Source organism: Pinus tabuliformis, chromosome 5_1 (genome assembly GCF_031772625.1).
Source record: "Pinus tabuliformis cultivar Carrire ecotype Pingquan chromosome 5_1, CPIR1, whole genome shotgun sequence".
Taxonomy (NCBI): Eukaryota; Viridiplantae; Streptophyta; class Pinopsida; order Pinales; family Pinaceae; genus Pinus; species Pinus tabuliformis.
In genome coordinates, this window is record NC_142305.1 from 100,284,555 (window position 1) to 100,297,043 (window position 12,489).

Genomic DNA, 12,489 nt, shown 5'->3' on the forward strand with positions numbered 1-12,489 from the left:
CATCATTAATGCACCAGATTGCCGTCACCCGGAGAGCCCATCGCATGCATGGATGCATGGATGCACATCTCATCACTCAGCTGCGGCAATGCCCGTTCCTGCCCGCGTCCGGCGCCGGTGTCCCTGCCCGCCTCCGGTTTGAGGACATAATCAGTTCACCAACCTATCCATTAATGGAATTAAACTCTGCCGGCGCCTCCGTAGTTTACCAACTCAACCCGCGCATTAACGGTGCCGGGATCCATAAACTCCATACGCTATCGAGATTTCAACCCACGCAATTACCGGTGCTGGGATCCATAAACTCCATACGCTATCGAGATTTCAGACCCACGAAGAAGAACACGGCAGAGCAGCCCATGCAACCAGCGAAGAAGAACACGGCTCTGCAGCGGCGAACAGAGATTGGTGATCACGGGTGACTTCCATTGCCACGGTATTAAAACCTTTACGATCATAATTGTTCAATACTTTGTGATTATATATAGAAGGGTTATATAATTCCTTCATGGTGTATGCCCTAAAATGGCTAGATGAATTAGATTTAATTTTTGGGTTTGTTTTGGATGTTGTCACTCTGATCTCAATAATATATCTCAAGGTAATTTCTTGATTAGTAAGCCATCGATCCATAATTTTTCCCTTCTGTGAAGAAATATTTACGTTGTGCCATCTGTGCTTAAAAGTTGCATAGATCATATATATATTCTTGTCTGCGTGCTTGAAAATTGCATAGATCATATATTCTGGTGTGTTGGTCTCCCAAGTCCAACACTGTTAAACCGATCTATTACAAGTAAAACGAGAAACAATGAAGAAAAGAAAAAGCACGAGGCATTAAGCTTTTGAAGAATGAAATTCTGAAAGTTTATTGAAACTAAGAGACGAGAATTTAGCAAACTTGGTTATCTTCAACCATAGCGAGGACCCTGTAACTAAGAGAAGAGAATTTAGCGAACTTGGTTATCTTGAACCATCGAAATCAGCATTAATATTCGTTCTGGTCTCTGATTTTTCGAGCGCCACGGTTCATATCGTCAAATCCAGCTTGATATCGTTCTGATCTTGAAAGCTATTATAGTTTAATGAGAGAAGACCGCTTTCTCTTGGGCATGATGTTTTTGTTTTGTTATATGTTGTACTAAGGCTAAGTGATAGATTAGTAATATCAACTGTCTCATGAAATGGATTTTCATCTTTTTCATCTTCCCATTTTCCATTTCCTTGGCATAATCTTCCTGTCAATTGCAGTTCAGAAGGGTATCTCAATGGCTCCTGGGGCTTATCCATCGCATTACTTTGTTCATGTCGCAGTAATAAGATGTGAACTAGATGTTCGACCTCATTCCCCTGTCCACGAAGGAAAAAACAAGATCAACAAAATTTCATAGTTTCACTTACAAATTAATTGTAAAATGAATTTTTGCAAAAGAACTGTGTTGGCTAACTTAGTTGGTCAAACATTTCAGTACACGTCAATAAATGTGTAACAAACTAATTATTTTCCAAAAATTCATCTCACAATAAAAATCTACATCAAAAAAATTATACATTATCAAATTTAAAAAGCTTCTTGCACTGCACAGTAACTCGGAAAATTTATCTAATTAATTAATTTAGTAAAATGAACTAATTATTTAGGGTTTTTTCGCTGACCTTCAAACTTGTCTGTGATCTGCAGTCGGAGTTTCCTTTGTTAAAAATATCAGTTGGAGTTGGAGTTTCTTCCGCGATATGACCTGAGAAATGAAAACACTTTGCTTTCAAGCCAGCAATTTAACTATTTCAAAATGTCAAACATGGTTCATGTCTAAATATTAGAGTATTTGTTACTCAGACATACATTTACAAAACAGGTTTTTATAGAAAAGGTCAAAAGAATCTTCAAACGAATGAAATAAATATATTCATCATCAAACTATGATATCTTAGAATTGTAAATTAGACTGAAAACTATTATGAAATTTTCCAACCAAGTTACCATGACGACCAGTGCCAGGTTGTATGGAATCACTCCAGGTTGGCTGCTGTTCAATTGAATTTACATGATCGAGAGCACTTCGTTCACTGGCCATGATAAAAGAGTCCGTATCTCCCATCCAAAGCCTGTAATTTTGCAGTCTTGAATTCACACATTCTTGAAAATCCAAAATTTCAAAATTAAGAAGGATTTATGGTTACAGTGCTTACCTATTATGAGTTGTTCCAAGTGAATACGCAGAGGAGCACGTAGATGTTTTTGAAAAATCAGAACACAGATCCTCTTCACCATCGTTATCTGTGATATGTTGCTTCTGGCCATTTGTTGGCATAGGTTGTTGTTGGCAGTTTTGGGTTTGGGATTCTGTAAGCCCAAAGTTGTTATTGTATTGACAAAAGTAGAATTCAATAAAAAATAGTGTAGAAAAGAAGAACTAAACTAAATTAATTACCATGGTTGCGTTGGTTGTTCTTTTCAGTACGGTACATCTGGAAAACATCACAGAATATTCCATTAAATACAATGTCAAACTTTTGTTCTGGAAAAACAATAACTCTGCAGCTTGGAATTAAAAAGCAATGAGTGCATACCTGCAGATGGCTTTTGACATGGGAAATCGTAAGCCCTCTCACATTCATCAGCTGAAGAACAAGCTTTGGGGTTGCCTCTGCAAAATATCAGCACATTTATATGCCCAGTTAACCCTCTTGCTCCATTTTTTAAAAAGTAAAGCCCAGTAATTTTTATTTTTTTTCCAAAAACTGTTTTGATACATCTGTAAATCTAAATCTCTGAAGCAATTAAAGGTTTGCAGCGCCGAAGGATTTTAAATTTCCAAGTCTGTAAATTTTCTCATGGATGCATGGATGCACATAACTCGTTTATCCCCTGGAAATATTTCAGTTTTATTTAATTATCTCAAAAAAAAAAAGTTCATGTAATTTTAATTTTCGGATGTTTTTTTGTCTTCTTTAGGGTAATTATTCTCATGGAAATTTGGGACCTCTTAGAATCTTAATTTTCAAATTTGATAGTTCTTAACATTCCATGTTTTAGTGATATAATTTGCATATTTCAAATTTTAACTAACCTGTCGTAACTGTTATCAAATCAATTCAGTTCCCCATTATTTTCAGTTTATCCATTATTCTTCGAAAATAAAATTTGTTCAAATTATGTGTCATGTTTATATTTTTATTTTGAAGGTAGATCTCATATTTATTTAGGGGTAAAAATGAGAATAATGGGTTTACTTCAATTTTATCCATGAAATCTTGGAAATATTTCAGTTTTATTTAAAAGTTGATAGTTATGATAACCACAAAAAAATATATATGAATATTGATTTTTATTTTAAAGTGTTTTTATGATGTTTTTAACAACAATATTGTTTACATATTCATTATAAGGAAGTAAGAAAATGGAGGACAATAGACATGAATGGGAGGTAACTATCAAAGGCACCAAGCAATTGTTCATTTGTCTTGTTGGTGATTGTGCGGGAAACTTGAGTCGATCTAAGCTATCTGGCCTTAATCATCATCGGGCTACCAACCACAATCTCCCACCAATTCCTCCACGTCAAAGAGGTCGAGTAAGAGATGCAAATGCTATATGGGCGGTTAAATCTACAAGTGTAGTAAAAAGGCAAAATGCCAAAATACAATATGATTTAGATGCAAGGCTATGTCATGCACGACAACAAGCATATAAAAGATTTGTTAATGAAGAAATTCTTTCAGCTGTAAGTATTTATTAGTATTTATTTGTATATGCTTTTTTATTAATATTGTCAATGATGAAATTCTTTCAGCTGTAAGTATTTATTAGTATTTATCTGTATATGTTTTTTATTAGTATTAATTTATTGTTGTGGACTAAATTCATTGAAACTTGTTTTCACAGTCAGTTGTTACATTTGATTAGCTTAATGATACTTCAAAGCAAAGGATTTGTGAAAAAATTCAACGTTGGGATCAAAGTCTACCTCGTAGATGTATGGAGACAATGAAGCGCATAGACATTGCTTTAAAAGAGAAAGCAAGGACTGAGGTTCCTGATGATGTGGGGGAAGAAAGATTAGATGGGCACAACTATATATTAAACTTTGATGAAACTAATCAAGACAATGACAACACAGTTGAGTCCATTTTTTTGCGTATATTAATTTTTTAGACATTTTAACATTAAATAATATTTATATTTATTATACTCATTGTTATTGATATGCGTAGCCTAATCAACAAAATTCCCCAAGTTCAAGCCACCAACTATTACGCCGCTCACCTAGATTTCAAGGTTTTCAAGGGGTTATTGGGCCAGTAAGTTTTTAATCCATATAACCTATTCCACTAAAAACATTAATATATAAATTGTTATGTTTTACCATAATGATGGGGTGAGAAATGTATGTTTTGTATTATATATCGTTATCCTTGATTTGTTTTGATTATGTGTGTGTGTGTTATTTCTTATTTATGGTGCAGGTGTTCCCTTTGGAACCATCACAATCAATGAAAACCCCTTGTCGAAGTCTTAAGAAGAATGGAAATGAAATGTTTCAAATGCTAGAACCATCTTCACGTCCAATGTCACAATGCAAGGTAAGCTATTTATACTCTTGTAAATTTAGCATATTTTTACATTTAATTTTATTTGATTCATACTTATATCTATGTATAATCTAATGTTCAGAGTAATGAATATACATTTCCCAAAACACCTTTGCACATGTATGATGGTGGACATGATACTCACCAAAAATCACATTCTCCTCAACCATTGTGGCATTCACCTAGACTTCAAGATAAATTAAGAGAGGTAAGTTATATACTACATATCTTAGCTCATAATAACATTGACATATATTTTTATGACTAGTTAATGCATTTTCTTTTCATATTCGTTACATGTTCCCCATATTCTCATTATATCTATATAGATTTTGATATTTGTTGATAGCTAGTCAATGCATTGTCTTTTCATATTCGTTACATGGTCCGCATATTTTCATTATATCTATGTGGATTTTGATATTTATTGATAATGTTTTAATTTCCACAGAAAACAAAAAAGATAAATGTTGATGCTATGGTTAAAAGGACCAAAATCACGCCAAAGGACTTGAAAGCACGTGGGTTCAAGTCACGCAAACAATACATAGAGCATATATGCTCAACTAGCATTGCTCTCACTAAACCCACTAGGCTTGCTACTTTGAAGGCTAAACATTCCAGCAAGTTGTGATTGGAGGAAGTTACAAGCTTGAATCTTAGAAATAAATGTTAAATTTACCTTGTTATTGAATTTACATAATATATGTATTTACTTGATATAGCAATTGCAATTTGTGAAAGAAATATCCTCGCTGTCAAATCTTTGAAATCAACGTTGAATATTTGCAAATATACTCTGGCGAACAAGCTTGTCATTGAATTTTCTTAATATGTGGATTTGTTTGACCAACCTTCGTCTTTGAATTTGCTTATTAGATAGATTTATTTGATATTTCATTCACTCCATTTGACAGAGTTGTCAACATTGTTGTTAAATTCCCAAAAAAATTTAGATTTCGGTAAACGAGTGATATGAACCCAGCACAATTTTAATATTTTCTATTTTGTAAACGATTTTAATAAAGTGATTTTAAAATATTATTGCGAGAGTTGATAATCATCTTTTTAATTTGGGTTCAAGTTTTTTTTTCTCATTCAAGTTATTCTTTTGTAATTGTGGCCAGTGTTGTGAAATGTATTATGTATATATACAAACAATTTTAATAGTTGAAAGGGTAATGATATTTTTTATTCATATTTATATAGGTATTATTTTATTTTTATTTTGAATTGTAAAATAAATTCTATAAGTAAATGGGTTATTTTGGAAATATTTTAAGAAAATGTATTTAAAAATAAATTTCTATTTGAAAAAAATTACATTATTTATATAAAAATATTTATCATATAAATCGATTATTATCAAAATATTTATGATTCAAGCAATGTTCTTAAATGTTATATTAGCTAGTTTACATTGAGTATAGCATGAAACATTTTTTTTTTTTTTATAAAAAAATGTAATGTATTATAATAAATAAGATACATATGGAAATTTGGTATCCCTAAGTTAGTTAAGTGGTTAGTGAATTACTTTAAATGGTTAACTGTTTTGAATTTTATATGGCCAGTATTGTGAAATGTATTATGTATATATACAAACAATTTTAATAGTTGAAAGGCTAATGATATTTTTTATTCATATTTATATAGGTATTATTTTATTTTCATTTTGAATTGTAAACTAAATTCTATAAGTAAATGGGTTATATACAAACAATTTTAATAGTTGAAAGGTAATGATATTTTTTATTCATATTTATATAGGTATTATTTTATTTTTATTTTGAATTGTAAAATAAATTCTATAAGTAAATGGGTTATTTTGGAAATATTTTAAGAAAATGTATTTAAAAATAAATTTTTATTTTAAAAAAATTACATTATCTATATAAAAATATTTATCATATAAATCGATTATTATCAAAATATTTATGATTCAAGCAATGTTCTTAAATGGTATATTAGCTAGTTTACATTGAGTATCACATGAAACATTTTTTATTTTTTATAAAAAAATGTAATGTATTATAATAAATAAGATACATATGGAAATTTGGTATCCCTAAGTTAGTTAAGTGGTTAGTGAATTACTTTAAATGGTTAACTGTTTTGAATTTTATATGGTTTCTATCTCCAAAACAAATGCATTTCAAGCTAATGAAATGTTACATGGTGCTAATTATTATTCTAAAAATGTTTATCCAAATGAATTTTAATTTTTATTCATATCTTTTTCCTTTTTTTCTTTTTCCTACTTTTTTAACACCCCATATAATAGGTTTTACAATGCACATTTAAATTTATTTTGAATGAGACTTCTTTTTCTTATTATTGGCTTGATTTATTTCTAAACTCTATCATAGGGAAACATAGGCAAAGTCTTCTACCCTATAAGTTGGAGAACCACATTGACCTCTATCAAGGAGGTGCTCTTCCAAATGTGTCATTTCATAAGACTACCATGATTCTCATCTCACATGATATTCATCTAGCATTTGAGATTGAGATGGATTCTTATAAACATGCCATATGGGTGGTATTAATTAAATGTTCAAGATCCATCACCAACATATGTATATTTTGGTTTAAGTAGTGAACATTCACTACAATATTTACTCAAGAAATAAACTATTGTTCACAATGATAATAAGCACCTTGAAATTCCACAAACATAGAATAGCATTATGATGAATGTTACGTGAAGTCAATCACTTATTTGTTAGTATAAATTAAACATCATGATTAATTACCCAAAGGAAAGCACAAATAATGACACTGATCTCCTATCATGGTGACTATCAATTGAATTGATGATGGTTTTGCAATTTAACACTATGGTTTAAATGTTTTCAAATAAGCTTAATTGTGTCTATACTTTATATGCATATACAAATTCTATGGAATTTTATGATAACAACAAAACATGAATAACTATAAGACAACCTAGAAAAAAAAAACATTTTGTTAAAGTTGAATTCTGTTTGTGCTACTTCAAGATTTCACATATTACCACTATTGCATGAGGAACACCATTCTCAAAAATATCAAACATGGTCAATGGGGTCTAGCATGGGTGGTTAAAGTAGTGTGTGATTTTCCTTTGTATCTAAGTTTGATTACCTATGAAGTACATGCTTGTTTCTCATGGCTAATTTGCCTCCACAAGGAACCACTTCATATGGATGGAGATCAATGCACTTTCTGGTAAATTTGGAAAAATATATCATCCCTAGCCATGATCAATTAGATTTTTTTTCTCATTTACAAGTTATATGTTAAATTTACATTCTTGGTGAATAAATTTCAAACAAATAAAATATTAGGAAACTTTGGGGTGGAGAAGAATACCATACTATAAATATATTTCTTATTTTCATAGATGACACAAATGGTAACCACATTTTTCAAATATTGTTTTCTCTGAATAACATTTAATTCAATAATTTAAAAATTGTGAAAATTTCTTGGAGTTTTATTAATGAGAAAATCGTGGGAATTAATTTTAATATATTTATTGAATGTTTGTTGACCATTAATAGGGATAATGACTATCTTATCTTAGTTGTGGATCACTTCAATGAAATTATCATGATGATACCATATAAAAAAAATACTTTTAGTCCTTTATGTATAAAAATATACTTTTAATGCATTACGTCAAATACTTATTCTATGATAAGGTGTGGATGTATTTTTGTTTACCATTAATAACTGTAACATGATTATGAGAGTAGATGACACAACTAGATTTCACCAACATTGTTGTCATTAAATAACACCAATAAGAAGAAGTGTATCACATGTGAGAAATACCATTACACCAAATACTAATAATAAAAAATACAAGAAAGAAAAAAAAATGGTTTGAAGAACTTGCTCCACAAGTAGGAATGACTTAAAAGTCTTAAAAACGTGGACAAATCCATGTTCAAAAAGGTATTTAAATGTGTAATTATATTTTATTTTTACTAATAGAAGGATGATACGAGTTAAGGGGAACACCCTATCGATTTAGATGAAAGAGGGATACTAAATCCGTAACTTGTACTCCAAATTGATTCAATGGGTAGTGAGGATTTATTACACTAATTAAAATACTAAACATGGCAATGATCTATTTGAGGTCTTATGTAATAAAAATCTATTTATAAGAAATATCAAATGACTAAAAATAAATATTATTGTTGAAAATATGAATCGATATACAAAATATCTAATCATAAACTTACTTTTATACATCACTCTCCTAATAGATCCTTGCCTCTAAATCTTGAGGGAAAAAGAGCAGCTCATGCTATATGGGGTCCTTTTCCTACCTTTTTCAAATTTTGTTTGTGTATGACCAATTGCACTTAACTTTAATGGATAAGAGGTTTTAAGATGACCATCAGTAACGAGGACAAATAACTCAGTATCCTATTATATTGAAGATGCTTAATATGGTGATAAGAGTAAATATTGCTCAATGCACATACTATGAATCATATGATTAGTAATTCCATCCCACATAAATGCAAAATATAGTTGTAACAAAGAAGATAATTTTTCTTATAGAGAATGTTCAAGTCGAAAAAGCTCAAACAATCCGATTCATGGCTTTCCTCAATGAATTCTACTTGCATTTCTGCTCACAAATAGTCATGAAAAGTGTGGATTTAGATTGTGATATGAAATATATATATAATATACACAATTATAATCCCCTTATTCTTGTTGCCAAAGATTTTTATTAACTATATCTATAAGGTCATCAGAATTATTGTTTCATAGTTAGCATCAACACAACAAATGGAGTGTTATCACCAAAAAATTGATCATCTAGCCCAGTTTTCGTATATGCGCACATCTTCCGTATATGCCCAGTTTCCGTATATGCGCACATCTTCCGTATATGCCCAGTTTCCGTATATGCGCACATCTTTCGTATATGCCCAGTTTCCGTATATGCACACATCTTCCGTATATGCCCAGTTTCCGTATATGCGCAGTTTTTGTATATGCACACATCTTCCGTATATGCCCAATTTCCGTATATGCACAGTTTCCGTATATGCGCACATCTTCCGTATTTGCGCAGTTTCCGTATATGCGCACATCTTCTGTATATGCCCAGTTTCCGTATATGCGCAGTTTTTGTATATGCGCACAGTTTCTGTATATACCCAGTTTCCGTATATGCACAGTTTCTGTATATGCGCACATCTTCCGTATATGCCCAGTTTCCGTATATGCACACATCTTCCGTATATGCCCAGTTTCCGTATATGCGCACATCTTCCGTATATGCCCAATTTCCGTATCTGCACACATCTTCCGTATATGCCCAGTTTCCGTATATGCACACATCTTCCGTATATGCCCAGTTTCTGTATATGCACACATCTTCCGTATATGCCCAATTTCCGTATATGCGCAATTTTTGTATATGCGCACATCTTCCGTATATGCCCAGTTTCAGTATATGCACAGTTTCCATATATGCGCATATCTTCCATATATGCCCAGTTTCCGTATATGCGCACATCTTCCGTATATGCCCAGTTTCCGTATATGCACACATCTTCCGTATATGCCCAGTTTCTGTATATGCGCACATCTTCCATATATGCCTAGTTTCTGTATATGCACAGTTTCCGTATATGCGCACATCTTCTGTATATGCCCAGTTTCCGTATATGCGCACATCTTCCGAATATGCCCAGTTTCCGTATATGCGCACATCTTCCGTATATGCCCAGTTTCCGTATATGCACAGTTTCCGTATATGCGCACATCTTCCGGATATGCACACATCTTGCGTATATGCACATTTTCCGTATATGCGCACATCTTCCGTATATGCCCAGTTTCCGTATATGCACACATCTTCCGTATATGCCCAGTTTCCGTATATGCGCACATCTTCCGTATATGCCCAGTTTCCGTATATGCACATCTTCCGTATATGCGCACATCTTCCGTATATGCCCAGTTTCCGTATATGCGCACATCTTCCGAATATGCCCAGTTTCCGTATATGCGCACATGTTCCGTATATACCCAGTTTCCGTATATGCACAGTTTCCGTATATGCGCACATCTTCCGTATATGCGCACATCTTGCGTATATGCACATTTTCCGTATATGCGCACATCTTCCGTATATGCCCAGTTTCCGTATATGCACACATCTTTCGTATATGCCCAGTTTCCGTATATGCACACATCTTCCGTATATGCCCAGTTTCCGTATATGCACACATCTTTCGTATATGCCCAGTTTCCGTATATGCGCACATCTTCCGTATATGCACACATCTTCCGTATATGCCCAGTTTCCGTATATGCGCACATCTTCCGTATATGCCCAGTTCCGTATATGCGCACATCTTCCGTATATGCCCATTTTCGTATATGCGCACATCTTCCGTATATGCCCAGTTTCCGAATATGCACACATCTTCCGTATATGCCCAGTTTCCGTATATGCGCAGTTTTTGTATATGCGCAGTTTTTGTATATGCACACATCTTCCGTATATGCGCAGTTTTTGTATATGCACACATCTTCCGTATATGCCCAGTTTCCGTATATGCACAGTTTCCGTATATGCGCACATCTTCCGTATTTGCCCAGTTTTCGTATATGCGCACATCTTCCGTATATGCCCAGTTTCCGTATATGCACAGTTTCCGTATATGCACACATCTTCCGTATATGCCCAGTTTCTGTATATGCGCACATCTTCCATATATGCCCAGTTTCCGTATATGCAGTTTCCGTATATGCACACATCTTCCGTATATGCCCCGTTTCCATATCTGTCCAGTTTCTGTATATGCGCACATCTTCCGTATATGCCCAATTTCCGTATATGCGCACATCTTCCGTATATGCCCAGTTTCCGTATATGCGCACATCTTCCGTATATGCACATCTTCCGTATATGCCCAGTTTCCGTATATGCGCATTTTTTGTATATACACACATCTTCCGTATATGCCCAGTTTCCATATATGCACAGTTTCCGTATATGCGCACATCTTCCGTATTTGCCCAGTTTCCGTATATGCGTACATCTTCCGTATATGCCCAGTTTCCGTATATGCGCAGTTTTTGTATATGCGCACAATTTCCGTATATACCTAGTTTCCGTATATGCACACATCTTCCGTATATGCCCAGTTTCCGTATATGCGCATTTTTTGTATATGCACACATCTTCCGTATATGCCCAGTTTCCGTATATGCACAGTTTCCGTATATGCGCACATCTTCCGTATTTTCCCAGTTTCCGTATATGCGCACATCTTCCGTATATGCCCAGTTTCCGTATATGCGCAGTTTTTGTATATGCGCACAGTTTCCGTATATGCCTAGTTTCCGTATATGCACACATCTTCCGTATATACCCAGTTTCCGTATATGCGCACATCTTCCGTATATGCCCAGTTTCTGTATCTGCACACATCTTCCGTATATGCCCAGTTTCCGTATATGCACACATCTTCCGTATATGCCCAGTTTCCGTATATGCGCACATCTTCCGTATATGGCCAGTTTCCGTATATGCGCAGTTTCCGTATATGCGCACATCTTCCGTATATGCCCAGTTTCCGTATATGCACACATCTTCCGTATATGCACAGTTTCCGTATATGCGCAGTTTTTGTATATGCACAGTTTCCGTATATGCCCAGTTTCCGTATATGCGCACATCTTCCGTATATGCCCAGTTTCCGTATATGCATACATCTTCCGTATATGCCCAGTTTCCGTATATGCCCAGTTTCCGTATATGCGCAATTTTTGTATATGCACACATCTTCCGTATATGCCCAGTTTCCGTATATGCACACCGTAAATGCGCACATCTTCCGTATTTGCCCAGTTTCCGTATATGCGCACATC

The 12,489-nt window shown here is 33.7% G+C and overlaps 1 protein-coding gene across 1 annotated transcript; it reads right to left on the reverse strand.

Moving 5' to 3' along the window:
* Window positions 1–1,614: 1,614 nt before the first annotated feature.
* On the reverse strand, window positions 1,615–2,312 carry LOC149163629 (uncharacterized). Its single transcript, XM_089429216.1, has 3 exons — window positions 2,191–2,312; window positions 1,982–2,106; window positions 1,615–1,739 (listed from the first exon to the last, which is right to left on the reverse strand). Exons 1-3 carry the CDS (start codon window positions 2,310–2,312, stop codon window positions 1,630–1,632), a joined length of 357 nt encoding a protein of 118 aa, XP_089285342.1. The 3' UTR covers window positions 1,615–1,629.
* Window positions 2,313–12,489: the final 10,177 nt, after the last annotated feature.